The sequence below is a fragment of the Manis pentadactyla genome, chromosome 1, assembly GCF_030020395.1.
Source record: "Manis pentadactyla isolate mManPen7 chromosome 1, mManPen7.hap1, whole genome shotgun sequence".
Taxonomy (NCBI): domain Eukaryota; kingdom Metazoa; phylum Chordata; class Mammalia; order Pholidota; family Manidae; genus Manis; species Manis pentadactyla.
Genome location: NC_080019.1, coordinates 111164291 through 111182004, shown reverse-complemented (window position 1 = coordinate 111182004; position 17714 = coordinate 111164291). Strand labels below are relative to the sequence as shown.

The 17714-nt window shown below is 36.2% G+C and overlaps 1 protein-coding gene across 2 annotated transcripts in view; it reads left to right on the top strand.

Annotated features, from left to right (window-relative positions):
* The first annotated feature begins 2048 nt into the window (after positions 1-2048).
* The window catches only part of CCDC39 (coiled-coil domain containing 39), a 39116-nt gene continuing 23450 nt past the window's right edge, over positions 2049-17714 (top strand). The window contains exons 1-4 of one of the 2 annotated variants that reach the window (XM_057500261.1): positions 2049-2279; positions 14294-14413; positions 16078-16224; positions 17357-17515. In XM_057500261.1, coding sequence (XP_057356244.1) covers positions 2190-2279; positions 14294-14413; positions 16078-16224; positions 17357-17515 — 516 coding nt within the window. In that variant the 5' untranslated portion in view covers positions 2049-2189. Of the gene's footprint in view, positions 2280-14293; positions 14414-16077; positions 16225-16246; positions 16395-17356; positions 17516-17714 lie in introns of those variants that run through there. The other variant, XM_057500266.1, reaches the window with a different exon arrangement.

Below are 17714 nucleotides of genomic sequence, written 5' to 3'. Positions count from 1 at the left end.
AGTGAACTGGATGATATGGAATTCTGTGGAGGAGCAGGGCTATCATTTTAAGCCAGAAATGTAGAATTTGGAGATGCATGGACATTTTATTTAGGAATATGGGACTTTTTGCCGGGATTTGTCTGTCAGACTTATGTCCTTGGGGCCTAGGGGAGTACCCTGCAAAGACAGCTGCAGGCATGCATTTGGCAGCTACAGCTGACACTGGGAGCAGTGGATCAACAGATGGGCACAGGCCAAGGCAGCTGCCTCAGTATTCACACTAAAAGCTGGGATAAGAAATTAGACAGGGAGTGTTGAAGACACACTGACAGTAACAACACTAATAATTTTTAAAAGCAGCAATGCCATACAAACCTTAAGTATAAATGCCTTCTTAATATATGCTGGAAACTAACATTTTCATTAGTAGGAATGACCAAGCTATCATAAAATAAAGATCTCTAAGGTTATTTAGTCTCTAAAATTTCATTATTCCATACAGATCAAAATATCCTCTTAAGCTGCGTCTTTCTCCCCCACCACCATGGAGATTTAGGCATTGTAGACGTGGGGAATAAAATGCCTTACTAATTCTAGTCTTTTGAAGACAATATTTCCAAGTCCCTAAGATTAAATATAAACCATGTTAACACAAAGAGACAAAGCTACTACAAGAGGATTTCAAAAGTATAGTAACAAACCAATGGTAAAAAAAAAAGAAAGAAAATTTCAGGACATTCAAGGAAGCGAGAATATGAAATGGTTATTGGACGATATTGAAGAATTTTGTTATTTTTAATTTAGATGTGATACTGTGTTTATGTTAAAAAACATTAAACGTCAAACATTAATGATGCATGCTCAATAAATTGTGGTGAAATGATGTCTGTGATTTACTTCAGTACCCTTCAGCAAAACATATAGACGAAGCTAAATGGCATAGTATGAATGCTAAATCAAGGTGATGAGTATGGGGGTTCATTATACCCTGCTCTCTATTCTTATATACAAACTTTTTATAATAAAAAGATAAAGTACAAATAAGATTAAATTCAAAAGGGAAAAATCTACATATAGTTGTTTATTGAATTAGCAAAAAAGTTATTGATGCTTACGATGCAGCGGTATTGGGTATTCCAGCCAAGAACACCCCTAATTTCAGAGAGCATGGTTTGAAACAGGGAGACCTGTAGCCTAGTTTAGGCTCTGCCTACTTTAATCGTTTCACTTCGCGGAGCCTCAGTTTGTTTACTTAGAAAATGGAAGGATTAGATTAGTTGATTGTTTTGTCGTCTACTGTTCTGAGGCCATAAACTCAAATGGACGCCAATGCCAAGCAGGTAAATCAAATTAATGAATCCGTAAGCGCTTGCCAGCCTAAAAGGGGCGCCTCTTGAGCCAAATGATGCTTTTTGATAAAGTGGGCTCAGGGTTTCCCAGCCTTTTTCGAGATTAGGTAGAAATACAGATTTTTATGTGAAATGAAAGGTTAGTAAATGTTAACAAATGAAAATGTAAAGAAAAATAAAGGTGTAGGAGTGGCTCGGGAGCGACCACCAAACTCTGCGATACAAGCCCGCTGTCTCTGCGCGGTCCTCGCGTGCGGCCAGGTAGGACGCTGCAGCGGGGCAGATGAGCACAGTCAGGACGACCAGAAAATTAAAACAGGCGAAGATAGAAACATCCAACAGATTCCAGGGAATGAGTTCTGCTTCAAAACAAGTCTCTTTCAGCCTGCGAGATTTTATCTAAGGATGAAGCTCAACAAACAGAACTTGAAAAGGAATCCCTCTATACCCTTCGTTAACTCTCCTCTTCCGCAGGCGACACGGCCTTTGCGCAGCGCAGTGCCATTCCGGGAGCCTGTGGTCCCGGTACACTGCAGGCGCCACAGACTTCGCACCCTCGGGGAGCGCCCGGAGACGACCCCGAGTCACACTCCGAAGGAATTACGCCTGCGCCTGGCAACCCCAGCGAATTCCCCGCAGGAAAGGAAATTCACAAACGGAAGTTTTGCTTCCGGGTTAGAGCGCTTCCTGTTTGGTAACTAAGGGCGCGAAACGGTTGCTATGGCTCTGGTGGCACATACCTGGGAGGTTTAGCGACTACTCGGGTGGCCTCCGATGCTGCTCACGGGCCAAACGTGAAGCCGAGAAGGCGAATCTTTTCCCTGAACCCTGGCTGAGGTTCCCTAACCGTTGGCCATCATGACTAGCGAATTCCTGGCGGAGCTACATTGGGAGAATGGGTTTGCCATCCCGGTGGCTAACGAGGAGAACAAGATACTGGAAGATCAGGTGAAGAAGGCGGGGAAGGTGGGATCTGTTGGGGGCGTTTTCTGTTTGGCAGGAATACCGCAACCTTTTCTCTCTCTTATTTCCTTCCCTGATTCCATCTCTTCTCTGTCTAAAGCTGCCCGGCACCTTCTCCTTTCTCCAGTCCTTCTCGGTACTTGTCCGGTAATTGATATTCAGGACTCTACAGCCGGAATCTTTACTCCCTTCTCCTCATTTGAAAACTCTAGGGCAGGAGAAGGGCTTGTTACCCCGCCCACTTTTTCCTTCCTCAGAAACACGGTTTCCGAAGGGACTTCTGAGGTTTGCCTAGCAACGGTTATTTGCGGATGTTCACTAACAAAACACGTCCTGGCTGACGTTTCTTTTTGAGATTTCGCACATGAAGTTAAAATTGAAAGAGACTTGAAGAAATGTGACCAAGAGGGATGTTCTAGAAAGAATATAAAATGTGCAGTTTACAGCTTTTCAAAGTGAGGATTAAGTTGTCAGTAAGGATTAAGTTGTCACAGAATGATACATTTTACACTGTAAGGAATATTTTACACCACCTTGCAACCAATGCATAGTGGTTGTTAAAAATTAAGTTGCAACCAGCTCAGGAAACTTCAAAAACTTTAGCAAAGTTCCATCACATGGCAATGTGTTGTGTGGAAGAGGGTCCAAGAACAGATAATATTTACACTATACAGTGGAAGAGAAGGTTGTTTCTCCTCTGAAAAATAAAAATGAAACTTCTTCACTCTGCTGTTCGAAAATATTTTTTCAGAATATTTCTGACCTGTTTACTCATGTCTAATCTAGATGGCAGCAGTTTCTTTTTTGTATGCTTGTTTGTTTGTTTTTAATGAAGGGCAACATCAGGAAATATAAAAAATCTAGCACTGACTGCAGAGGAATAATATATTAAAAGGTATCCAGCCCCGGGTTCAGATCCTGCTTATCAGCACTGAGCCTGTTCTGAAAACTGGTGACAAGTGAAGTAATTGTCTCACAGAGTTCTTACACAGTTCTAAGGACATTAGTGAGGTAATAGTTCCACTCAAATGTTAGTATTTGGTATTATTGTCATAATATTTGTCTCACAGGGTTATTTATACATGTTATTTATATTAGCTATTAAAAAATATAATGGAGCAATGAAAAGAAGAAGAATGAGGGTCATAATTATTTCACCTAGATAAACTATGATTTTAAAAGTAACTCTCATAAGTTTAAGATACTAAAACAGAAGTTTATTAAATTGAGTATATAAGATATTCTCTCCCAAAAGTATCTACTGTTGACCGTAGAAGTGGCTGTCATGATGGTAAATATTCCAGATATCATGGTCTATGGATGGATATACATATAGAAAAGACAAACAGAAGTATTATAAAACTGGAATCCTACTATATGTGCTGCTTTTAACATAAATTTTAAATTTATTTTACCTGTATTTAGGAGAAGAAAAAGAAAGGAATTGTTGAATGTCAGATATTATTTGATTACAAAAGATAGTGATTGCTAAAAATTCCTTTAACACTAAGGAAAACTACATAAGAAAAAATGAAATGGTTAAGTTTTTGTTTTTAAAAAATTATTTGTTTCAATTGTAGACAGTATGGATTGACATGCCACTTTTGTTTTAAAATGAAATTAGTTCTCTTCTTTCCACCTTCTTTTACCTCATTAAAAATAGTGGTTTTGTTATTTTTGTATTATCAAAGTGTATTTTATTTCCATTCGGTTCAATGCCCTTAATTTACTATAAATATTTAATCTTAATTTTATATATAAAATGGTTTAATGGTCCTTAATGCAGCCATTTTATTCAATTTATCTTTTCTTGAATTTTTTATTTTGATTCATTTTTTGACTGGTTGGGTTCTGTTGTCAAGTAGTTGTTTCAAGAAGAGCCCATAGTACTGTGCCTTTCATTTCTTAGGTTGCCAGTCTATTTCCTGCTTTAAGTTTGTATTCCTTAAATCATAGTATCAAATCTTCAAGATACTTTCTCCCCACCCAACTCCTTCCTTCTGGAAGCCCGTATTTTCCAATGTTGACTATTTTCCCACAGGCCTTTCCCCAACTATTAACTTGAAAATTTCCTTTATTTCTTTACTGGGTTGATGCTCTCTCTGTTCCCTAGATTACACATCTTCTTCTTTCTTGGGTCATTCCCTTATTTTGATGAAATACTTTCTTGTGTCTCTGTAAGAAGGTGTATAGGAGGTAAACACTATGTATCTGAGAATGCTTTTATTTGTCCTCACATTTGATGGTAATTTGGCTGAGTAGAAGATTCTCAGTTAAAAATGATGGTTTCATGGAATGGCACATATCACCCTATTATTTTCCAGCAGTTGTTGCTGAGTAATCTGATATTAGAATGATTTCCATGTATTTGTAGGTTACTTTTTACTTTTTATTTATCTAATTTTTTATTAAGGTATTATTGATATACACTCATATGAGGGTTTCACATGAAAAAACAATGTGGTTACTACATTTACCTGTATTTTCAAGTCCCCACCCATACCCCAATGCAGCCACTGTCCATCGGTGTAGTAAGATGCCACAGATTCACTGTTAGCCTTCTCTGTGCTACACTGTTTTCCCCGTGACCCCCCACACCATGTGTACTAAACATAATACCCCTCAATCCCCATCTCCCTCCCTCCCAACCCGCCCTCCTACACTCCTCCCCTTTGGTAACCACTAGTTCATTCTTGGACTCTCCGAGTCTGCTGCCATTTTGTTCCTTCAGTTTTGCTTTGTTGTTATACTCCACAAATGAGGGAAATCATTTGGTAATTTTTCTTTCACCATCTGGCTAATTTCGCTGAGCATAATATCCTCCACCTCCATCCATGTTGTTGCAAATGGTAGGATTTCTTTCTTTCTTATGGCTGAATAGTATTCCATTGTGTATATGTACCATATCTTCTTTATCCATTCATCTACTGATGAACACTTAGGTTGCTTCCATATCTTGGCTATTGTAAATAGTGCTGCAATAAATATAGGGAGGCGTATGTCTTTTTGAGTCTGAGAAGTTGTATTCTTTGGGTAAATTCCTTGCCAGCATTTATTGTTCTTAGTCTTTTTGATGCTGGCCATCCTTACTGGTGTGAGGTGATATCTCATTGTGGTTTTAATTTGCATTTCCCTGATGATTAGTGATGTGGAGTATCTTTTCATGTGTCTGTTGGCCATCTGAATTTCTTCTTTGGAGAATTGTCTCTTCATATCCTCTGCCCATGTTTTAATCGGGTTATTGCTTTTTGGGTGTTGAAGTGTGTGGGTCCTTCATATATTTTGGATGTTAACCCCTTGTCAGATATGTCATTTACAAATATATTCCCCCCATACTGTAGGATGCCTTTTTTGTTCTGTTGACGGTGTCCTTTGCCATACAGAAACTTTTTAGTTTGATGTAGTCCCATGTGTTCATTTTTGCTTTTGTTTCCCTTGCTTGAGGAGATGCACTCAGGAAGAAGTTGCTCATACTTATATTCAGGAGATTTTGGCCTATGTTTTTTTCTAAGAGTTTTATGGTTTCATGACTTACATTCAGGTCTTTGATCCATTTTGAGTTTACTTTTGTTTATGCAGTTAAACAATAATTCAGTTTCATTCTCTTGCATGTAGCTGTTCAGTTTTGCCAATGCCAGTTGTTGAAGAGGCTGTCATTTCCCTATTGTATGTCCATGGCTCCTTTATCGTATATTAATTGACCATATATGGTTAGATTTTATATCAGGGCTCTCTAGTCTGTTCCATTGGTCTATGGGTCTGTTCTTGTGCCAGTACCAAATTGTCTTGATTAATGTGGCTTTGTAGTAGAGCTTGAAGTTGGGGAGCATAATGCCCCTTCTTTATTCTTTCTTCTCAGAATTCCTTTGGCTATTCGGGGTCTTTTGGGGGTCCATATGAATTTTAGAACTATTTGATCTAGTTCATTGAAGAATGCTGTTAGTATTTGGATAGCAATTGCACTGAATGTGTAGATTACTTTAGGCAGGATGGCCATTTTGACAATATTAATTCTTTCTATCTATGAGCACAGGATGTGTTTCCATTTATTGGTTTCTTCTTTAATTTCTCTCATGAGTGTTTTGTAGTTTTCAGAGTATAGGTCTTTCACTTCCTTGGTTAGGTTTATTCCTAGGTATTTAATTTTTTTGTGATGCAACTGTGACTGGAATTGTTTTCCTGATTTCTCTTTCTATTAGTTCATTGTTAGTGTATAGGAAAGCCACAGATTTCTGTGTCTTAATTTTGTGTCCTGCAACTTTGCTGAATTCAGATATTAGATCTAGCAGTTTTGGAGTGGATTCTTTAGGGTTTTTTATGTGCAATATCATGTCAACTGCGAACAGAGACAGTTTAACTTTTTCCTTGCCCATCTGGATGCCTTTAATTTCTTTGTGTTGTCTGATTGCCATGGCTAGGACCTCCAGTACTATGTTGAATAGAAGTGGGGAGGTGGGCATCCTTGTCTTGTTCCTGATCTTAAAGGAAAAGTTTTCAGCTTCTCGCTGTTAGGTATAATGTTGGCTGTGCATTTGCCATATAGGGACTTAATTATGTTGAGATACTTGCCTTCTATACCCATTCTGTTGAGAGTTTTTATCATGAATGGATGTTGAATTTTGTCAGATGCTTTTTCAGCATCTATGGAGATGATCGTGTGGTTTTTGTCCTTCTTTTTGTTGATGTAGTGAATGATGTTGATGGATTTTCAAATGTTGTATCATCCTTGCATCCCTGGAATAAATCCTACTTGATCATGATGGATGATCTTTTTGATGTATTTTTGAATTTGGTTTGCTAATGTTTTGTTGAGTATTTTTGCATCTATATTCATCAGGGATATTGGTCTGTAATTTTCTTTTTTTGTGGTTTCTTTGCCTGGTTTTGGTATTAGAGTGATGCTGGCCTCATAGAATGAGTACGGAAGTATTCACTCTGGAAAACTTTAAGGAGGATGCGTATTAGATCTTCACTAAATGTTTGATAAAATTTAGTGGTGAAGCCATCTGGTCCAGAGGTTTTATTCTTAGGTAGTTTATTGATTACCAATTCAATTTCATTGCTGGTAATTGGTCTGTTCAGATTATCTGTTTCTTCCTGGGTCAGTCTTGGAAGGTTGTATTTTTCTAGAAAGTTGTCCATTTCTTCTAGGTTATCCAGTTTGTTGGCATATAATTTCTCATAGTATTCTCTCATAATTCTTTGTATTTCTGTGGAGTCTGTAATGATTTTTCCTTTGTCATTTCTGATTCTGTTTATGTGTATAGACTCTCTTTTTTCTTGATAAGCCTGGTTAGGGTTTTATCTGTTTTGTTTATTTTCTTGAAGAATCACCTCTTGCTTTCATTGATTGTTTCTATTGTTTTATTCTTCTTGATTTTATTTATTTCTGCTCTAATCTTTATTTTGTCCCTCCTTCTACTGACTTTGATCCTCATTTGTTCTTCTTTTTCTAGTTTCATTAATTGTGAGTTTAAAGTGTTCATATGGGATTGTTGTTCTTTCCTGAGGTAGGCCTGTATTGAAATATACTTTTCTCTTAGCACGGCCTTGGCTGTGTCCCACAGATTTCACGGTGTTGAATTATTGTTTTCATTTGTCTCCATATATTGCTTGATCTCTGTTTTTATTTGATCATTGATCCATTGTTTGTTTAGGAGCATGTTGTGAAGACTCCATGTGTTTTTGGGATTTTTCATTTTCTTTGCATAATTTCTAATTTCATACCTTTGTGGTCTGAGAACCTGGTTGGTACAATTTTAATCTTTTTGAATTTACTGAGGCTCTTTTTATGGCCTAGCATATGATCTATTCTTGAAAATGTTCCATGTGCACTTGAGAAGAATGTGTATTCTGCTGCTTTTGGGTGTAGAGTTCTGTAGATGTCTGTTAGATCCATCTGTTCTATTGTGTTGTTCAGTGCCTCTCTCTCCTTATTTTCTGTCTGATTAATCTGTCCTTCAGAATGAGTGGAATGTTGAAGTCTCCTAGAATGAATGCATTGCATTCTATTTCCCCTTTTAATTCTGTTCGTATTTGTTTCATATATGTAGGTGCTCCTGTGTTGGGTGCATAGATATTTATAATGGTTATATCTTCTTGTTGGATTGACCCCTTATTCATTATGTAATGTCCTCCTTTGTCTCATGTGACTTTCTTTGTTTTGAAGTATATTTTGTCTGATACAAGTACTGCAACTCAATGCTTTTTTCTCCCTAATAGTTGCATGAGATATCTTTTTCCATCCCTTCACTTTTAGTCTGTGTATGTCTTTGCATTTCAAGTGAGTGTCTTGTAGGCAGCATATAGATGGGTCTTGTTTTTTTTATCCATTCAGTGCCTCTGTGTTTTTTGATTGGTGCATTCTGTCCATTTACATTTAGGGTGATTATTGGTAGGTATGTACTTACTGCCATTGCAGGCATTAGATTCATGGTTACCAAAGGTTCAAAGTTAACTTCCTTACTATCTAAGAGTAACTCACTTAATATGCTATTTCTAAACACAATCTAAAGGTTCTTTTTTTCTCCTCCTTTTTCTTCCTCCTCCATTCTTTATATGTTAGGTATCATATTCTGTACTCTTTGTCTATCCCTTGATTGACTTTGGGGATAGTTTATTTAATTTTGCATTTGCTTAGTAATTAATGGTTATACTTTCTTTACTGTGGTTTTATTACTTCTGGTGACAGCTATTAAACCTTAGGACCACTTCCATCTATAGCAGTGCCTCCAAAATACACTGTAGAAATGGTTTGTAGGAGGTAAATTCTCTCAGCTTTTGCTTATGTGAAAATTGTTTAATCCCTCCTTCAAATTTAAATGATAATCTTTATGGATAAAGTAATCTTGGTTCCAGGCCCTTCTGCTTCATTGCATTAAATACATCATGCCACTCCTTTCTGGCCTGTAAGGTTTCTGCTCAGAAGTCTGATGATAACCTGATGGGCTTTCCTTTGTATGTAATCTTATTTCTCTCTCTGGCTGCTTTTAATAGTCTGTTCTTATCCTTGATCTTTGCCATTTTAATTATATGTCATGGTGTTGTTCCTTGGGTCCCTGTGTTGGGTGATCTGTGCACCTCCATGGCCTGAGAAATTATCTCCTTCCACAGATTGGCAAAGTTTTCAGCAATTAGCAAACCCTTTTTCTCTCTTCTTCTTCTGGTACACCTATAATGCAAATATTGTTCTGTTTGGATTGGTCACACAGTTCTCTCAATATTCTTTCATTCTTAGAGATCCTTTTTTCTCTCTGTGCCTCAGCTTCTTTGTATTCCTCTTCTCTAATTTCTGTTTCATTTATCATCTCCTCCACCATATCTAATCTGCTTTTAATACCCTCCATTGTGCTCTTCAGTGATTTGATATCCGACCGGAATTTATTCCTGAGTTCTTGAATATTTTTCTGTACCTCCTTGAGCATGTTCATGATTTTTATTTTGAAATCTCTTTCAGGAAGATTCATGAGGTCAATTTCATTTGAATCTTTCTCAGGTGTTATATTCATAATTTTACTTTGAACCAGGTTTCTTTGGCATTTTACATTTGTATATGGTGCCCTGTAGTGCCCAGAAACTCTACTCTCTGGAGCTCCTCAGCCCCTGAAGCAATGTCAGGCATCTCAGGAGAGTGGTATTGGTACCTTGGGGGAGGAAAGAGCTGATTACTGTTTCCCAGATGCTATGCCTGCCTCCACTGCCAGAACCATTGGGCTGAGCACACCGGTATAAGCCTCTATGCTTTGTATTTGTAGTTGGTGTAGACAGGGCTTCCCTCTGGCCTAATGCCAGGGTAGGATTTGCTGGTTTGCAAGCCAGGTGGGGCTGGCTGAGAGAAAGGTGCAGTAGGCTGTTTATCACAGAGGGGGTCCTTGGAGCTGTGTAGCCAGCCAGGGAGCTGGAGCATCTGAAGATTGAGAAAACTCCCAACCTGCTGGGCAGAGTGCACCCAGACAATTTTGTCCACCTGTCCTTTCTCCTGAGCAGTAAGTTCTGTGCAATCCTTGCCCCTTTAGCAGCCCTCTTGCTGTTAGGAAGTCTCTCAGACTACCCACCTTTCTTTTGTCCCAGAGCAGCTGGTTATGGATCCCTGCTTTCCACAAGCAGCTGGAATCTCAGTCTCTCCAGGTATTCTGCCTGTTATAGCTTTCCATCACCCTACTCATGATAGTACCATGAAAGCACCATGTAATGTAGGTTTGTGCTCCCAGAGCAGATCTCCGGGGTTAGGTATTCAGCAGTCCCAGGCTTCCACTCCCTCCCTGCTCCATTTCTCTTCCTCCCACCAGTGAGCTGGGGTGGGGGAAGGGCTTGGGTCCTGCTGGGCCATGGCTTTGGTTCGTTACCCTGTTCCATGAGGTTTATTCTTTTCTCCAGGTGTATGCAGTTTGGTGCAGCCCTTTTTCCTTTTACTCTTTCAGGATTAGTCACATTAATTATATTTTCATATTATATGAGATTTTAGGAGGAAGCCTCTGTCTCACCTCTCATGCCGCTGTCTTTTTAATCCAATTGCTGTAGGTTACTTTTTTAATCTCTGGAAACTTTTAGGGTGTCGTTTCATTTTTGCACTGCAATTTTTTTGTTTTGGCAACTACATCAATCATATTTTCAACTTTTGGGTTATTTTCTTCTTGCTTTTTTGTGGTACATGGTCGTGTTTGAAGAGTACAGTATCATTTACAATCCCTCTGAGTGTATGTGGGTGTGTGTGTTTAGTTCTTGTCTTTCATGTCATGAATTATCTGTTTCCTCTGGGATCTTTCTATTGGTTTGTTTATTTTGATATCTCTCGCATGATGTAAGTTTTCAATAAATATTTTGTGGTCCTTGAATTGAACGTCCTTTATTGTTTAAGAAGTAATAAAATGTTTGGGAACTCAGTGGAGAAAGAAATACCAACTTGTGGAGAGTTAATTATCATGTTTTCATTGAAAAAATAGATGCTTTTTCTCTGGGTTCATTATGCAATAATAAAAATAATTAATGAAGAAAATAAAAGTCATAAAGCTGTATGTACCAAATAACAACAACTAAGTATGTAAAAATGAAAGTATTACAAATACAAGAAGAGTTTAACAAAAATACAGTTTTAGTGGAATATTTCAATATTAACCTCCTCAGAATTAGATATTCCAATAGACAAAAGTAAGGATATAAATGCTATGAAAAATACAATTAAAAATAAAAACAAAACATATATACCTTAAAGAGAGAGTATACATTAAAAAAAGTTTTAAGAAACATTTGTAAAAGTGGATCATGTACTAGACCAAAATGAAAATGTTAATGCATTAAAAGTGAATGATAGATCTTAAAGACATGCCAAGTTGAATACTCTGGACACAAAAGTGCGAATACTGTACTAATTCCACTTATATAAGATGCCTAGAGTAATCAAATTCATAGACACAAAGTAGAATGGTGATGTCTGGGGGCTTGAGGAAAGGGGAACAGGGACTTGGAATTTAATGGGTACAGTTTCAGTTGGGAAAAATGAAAAGTTTCTGAAGATGGATGGTGGTAATGGTTGCACAACCATTGTATTGAATGCCCCTGTAATGTACACTGAAAGACAGTTTGAATGTCAAATTTTGTTATGTATATTTTACCAAAAATTTAAAAAATGAGTGATAGAAATTTTATAGGTCACATTTTCCGATCAAAAGACAATTGGATTAATAATAAATTATTTAAAAATTATTCTCCACTTTTATGAACTGAGTGTTTCTGTCCCTATCCCTTCCAATTCACATGTTGAAGCCTTACCCCCCAGTGTGATAGCACATGGAGGTAGGGCTTTCAGAAGGTCATTAGGTTTAGATGAGATTATGAGGGTGGGGCCCCGTGATGGGATTAGTGGCTTTAGGAGAAGGAAAGAGAGACTGAGCTTGCCCTCTTTGTGCCATGTGAGGATGCAGTGAGAAAGCAGCCCTCTGCAAGTCAGGAAGAGAGATTTTATTGGAATTGAATTGGCTGGCACCTCAAACATAGACTTCCCAGACTCCAGGACTATAAGAAATACATTTATTGTTTAAGCCCCTCAGTCTATGATATTTTGTTATGGCAGCTTGGGTAACTAAGGCAGCCATCATAAATGCTTAGGCAAGTTACTCAAAAATATACTCTTGGACAGCTCTTATACCAAAGAGAAATTGAAAGGGAAAACTCACCTTTAAGACAACAAAAAAAGGAGACTGTTTCTTACCCATATCCATGGGAAACAGCAGAAATCTTACATGAAGAAAACTTACAAACCTTAAATGCCTTCATTTTAAAATCACTGTCTTAGTTGGCTTGGGTTGCTATAACAAAATACCATAGACTGAATGACTTAAGAAACAGACATCTCTCAAAGTTCTGAAGGCTAGAAGTCAGTATCAGGGTGCCAGTTGGGTTCTGGTGAGAGCCCCCTTCCTAGTCTGTGGATGGCTGTCTTCTCACTGTGTGCTCACATGGCAGAGAAAGAGTGAGCTCTTGTGTTTTCTAACTCTTCTTACAAGGACACTAATCCCATCATGAGGGCTCTACACAAACATGCAGTCAATAACCATCAGTGAGACAAAAAGGAAAAATTTTAACAACTCCATTTAAACTTTAAAAAAGAACAGAAAAGTAAACAAAAAGGGTATTATAATAAAAACTGAAATTAAATAAAAAGCAAAGTGATTTCACTCAGCTATGGAGCATAAGAACAAAGCAAAAACTGAAGGAACAAAACAGCAGCAGACTCACAGAACCCAAGAATGGACTAACAGTTACCAAAGGGAAAGGGACTGGGGAGGATGGGTGAGAAGGGAGGGATAAGGGGGAAAAATGGGGCATTAAGATTAGTACACATAATGTAGCGGGGGGTGAGGTGCACGGGGAAAGCAGTATAGCACAGAGAAGACAAGTAGTGACTCTATAGCATCTTACTACGCTGATGGACAGTGACTGTAATGGGGTAGGTGGTGGGAACTCGATAATGGGGAAATCTAGTAACCACAATGTTGCTCATGTAATTGTGTATTAATGACACCAAAAAAAAATCTACATGAAAACATTGAGAAAAAGAGTCATCTACTCTTCAAAAAGTAAAAAATAAAAAGAGCAAAAAATATGTATTTAATATTACTTAGCAAGTTTTATACAACACAAGATTCAACAAATGAGTAAATTAGTATTTTCTTTCTTCCTTAGTTAAAAATTCAAACATATTCTTCTGCACTTAAGTGAATTATGTTGAGCACCTCCTAGTTTGTAGCCTCAACTTTGGGAACCACAGCTCAAGATTATAAGGAAGCATATATATATATATATATATATATATATATATATATATTTATTTATTTATTTATTTATTTGAGCTTTTATAGTGCTTTGAGGGGTGACATAGTCTTATAGTCCTGAGAGTTATTGTGTAATTTCCTGAAGTTTTGTTGGTTAGTTTGTTTTGCATTTACATTGTTTTGTATCTGCTTAGGGTTCTAATTCAGAGGCACACAAAATACTTTCTGAAACACATTCTAAGCTCATGAGGATTAGTTGTTCTGTTAAGATTAACCAAAATTTATTGGTTTTGAAAAGGAGTTCAGGGAGGAACTACTATGCCTTGTGTCCAGCTGCTTTTAAAATTCATGGTTCATGCTCTGTGTTCTTGTTACATCTTGCTACTATGCTCTTATTTGTTTTAGAGATCTAGTGGTTTAGTTATGGAATAGAATATAATTTTTTCCCTTTAAGTACTGCTGTATGAAAAATGCATTTTCATAGTAGGCTCTGCTAATGCTACAAATCTGAGAGATTTCTATTCTCTTTTATTGTGGTGCTAATTTTCCCTCAGTAATCTCCAAATTGCAACATTATTTTATAATATTTAAAAGATCAGTAGATTTTAAGTTCAAATGGATATTTAAAGAAGCAAAGTTAGATGATTTAATTTCTATTTGATTTTAGGTCCTTTAATGTGGTAAAAACTTAGTAGGACTTTGGTTAATCATGGCAGTTATTATTTACAGTTGTCAAAGCTGCAGGATGAAAGGTCAAGCTTGCAAGATCAGCTACGTGACTATGAAGATCGAATTAGTGCTATGGCTTCTCACTTCAAAAATGTTAACCAAGAGTTCTCATTTACACAGGTACAATAATGGTGAAATTCATGTGAATTACATCATGTGTAGTCATGGAACATTTCATATTGCATTTGCAATTGTAATTTTATTTTAGAGATATAATTGGAAAATTTAGCACAACTACACTGTTGTGAAACTAACCTTGAACCTGGAAATAGGTAAAAAAAAAAAAAGACTTTGAGGAACACACCACTAACACCAAGTTCAAGGATTATTTCATATGAAAGGAGAAATCATTCAAACAGTCTAATATAATACTAGGCAGCAGATTATATGAGAAAGGTACAGTGATGGCAGTGAGAAATTACGGCTTTAAGCGGAAACAGATCTACTATAAAACAATAGAGTTTCCATCAACTTTTTAATTTTTCAGCGCAACCTATTGGGACCATTTTGAATGGAGGCAAATAGTCTACAAACTTCAGTAGCTTTTAGAGCACCATGGTATTTTATCATAGTTTAAGAAGTGGAATTTATAATGACAATCCTGAGATAATAAAAAAATTAAATCATATTTAGGAGACTATTTAGGATATCCAAGAAAAATATAATGCATTTTAGGAATATTAATACACATAATAAAAATTAAAGCTTAGAGTGATTAATTCAGTAAGCATCTGTTTTATGGGCAATCTATTCCTGTGTAGAACTGCATTCCCTGATGATGCCCAGGAAATTAGACAGCTCAGCAAATCAGCACTGGAAAGTTTATGAGCTTCCATCTCAGACTAGTTCTTAGAAAATGCATCTACCTTTCTTTGACAAAGAATGTAATTCTTAAAAATGAACAAAGCCTTGTTTTTAATACCAGTTTATAATTAATATAGATAAATAACTTATGATTTACAAGTCTTAATAAGTTGCAGATTTGATGAACTTAAAAACAATGCTCAGGAATTTTTTAATCCTTTTATGAATAATTAGTAAGCTGTTTGGAATAAAATATTTTCATCAATTTATTAAACTGCTGAATTAGGGATTGAGAGAGACTTGAGAGAAATATACTTACTCTGTAGTTATAATTCATTAGAGTCAACCCTCAATTTAACAGGAAAATAGAGAAAAAAGAATAAACTTCCTACAAACTAACAGCTTTAATGATGTAAAGCTAATACCGATGGTGATAACTTTGAAGAACTACAAGATCAGTAGTCAACAAATACTATTTTATTAAGTAAAACTTAACACAAAGGCACGATTGCATATTAATATATTTTAGGAAATATTTACAACCATTAGTGTCTGCATAGTCATTTTAAACATTATCTCTGTTGATCAGAATATGTAATCAATTCCTATAAACAATGCATTTCCCAAGTATTTTTTAATCAATTTCATTTATTATTTTTAAGTAAATATTGAGTTACTTTTTTTTATGTTTCACTGTATAAACTTTGGTTTTCTGCAGTTGCCCTAGACCAACGTAGTATCTGAAAACTGCTGACCAAGATTTGATCATAGCAAATCCCATGAACTGATTTTCTTAAAACTAGTAAGCAATACCAATCATACTGAATCACAAAGTCTAACATGGTATAGTTTTCAGAAATAGAATTAATGGTATTTAATCTAAACATTATGTGGGACCTTTATTTTTTTGTCCAGTGGATTATTATATGTTACAGTATTCAAATTTAAGAAGTCTTTCTACCTTATATATGATTCTGCAGTCTCTTTGCAAAGCCAGGGAGCATGAGATTGAAAGTGAAGAACATTTCAAGATCATCGCTGAAAGAGAACTGGGACGAGTCAGGGATGAAATCCAAAGACTGGGAAATGAGATGGCTTCAATACAGGAGAAGAAAAGTGATAAGGAAGTATGCGCTCAAATTTGGTGCTATTGTTCCTTCTGCCCTCACTAAAGAAAACTGAGTTTTTTTCTCTGTAGGGGGAAGGCATTCATTACTTTCCTGATACTTACTTACATTGTTTTTTGGACAATGAAAGGCACATGGAGCTGTGATTTGAAAGAAGCAATGATAGAATGGTGTGTTTATTTTCCTAATATTCATATACTAAATATTCATTGAAACTTACTATGTGTCAACTACCCTGTTGGCTGCCTGTCACACCATGCTAGGCATAATTTATTTATAAGTGCTATATTTTTAAAAGCAACATTCTGAAAAAAATCACTTTTAATTTTGCATTTCATTTCTCATCACAATTTTAGCCTTTCATATTAATTTATCAGTTTGTGACTCTAATATTAAACTACTGTAGTCTGTTTTTCTCTTTTCCTTGATTTTTAATTATCTGATTTGGGAACCTCTTCCAAATTTGATACTTCTCTTTACATATGAATATCCATATGGAAATGCACATATAATATATATATATATGTATGTAAGTATACATACACACATTTTATTAATTAGCATTTGTTTGCATATTGATCTGTTTTCTTTTATGAATCTAGGTCTTAAGAGAATACTTTTATAAAAATATTTTAATTTCCTTAACTACATATTTATTTCAGTTAGAAGTGCTTCTAAAATCTCTAGATAAGAGAGCTCTTAGAGGCAGCAGTCTGATTGGAAATGGGGCTGAAGGAGACTTGTCTTGGGCTTGAGTTAGCATATCAAGCATATTATTTTTACTTATTTAAAATTGCATATCTGCTTGGGGTGGCTTTGGTGCAGTGATGAATGCGATTACTGGGGGAGCTACCTTAAAGCCTTTTTAAGTAATCTTCTGTCAACCACTCTCCTCAACTTTGTATAATCATTTCCCCTCTATTTTACAACTAAGGAATTAAAATAAAAGTATGATAGTTGTATATTTAAATATGGTATGTTATATACATCTGGAGGTCAAGGACAGGGACAAATTTCTTCTTTCCTTTTAAACATGTTCTGTAGTATGTAATGTTATGTTTTGTTTTATTTTATTTATTTTAGATAAATAATGTTTTGTAATCTCTCCTTGCCCCCTTTGTTTGGAAATTAGAATAACATATTTAAAACGACTCAAAAACTGGATGGTTTGAAATGTCAAATGAACTGGGACCAGCAAGCATTGGAGGCATGGTTAGACGAATCAGCTCATAAAGATAGTGATGCCCTCACTCTTCAGAAGTATTCACAACAAGATGATAATAAAATTAGGGTGAGAAATTATGAATTGTAATGTTAAGTTTTCTTTGAATCTGTAGTGTGTCAACTTTTTAACCTAAATTGGATTTAAATTTTTAAAGCAGTAGCTCTTAAACTTTCTTTGGTCAGAGACTCCTTTGGGATTCTAACAAAGCCAAGTATCTTTTCTCTAGAAAAATGACTATACTTGAAGTACCCACAAAATTTTGCTG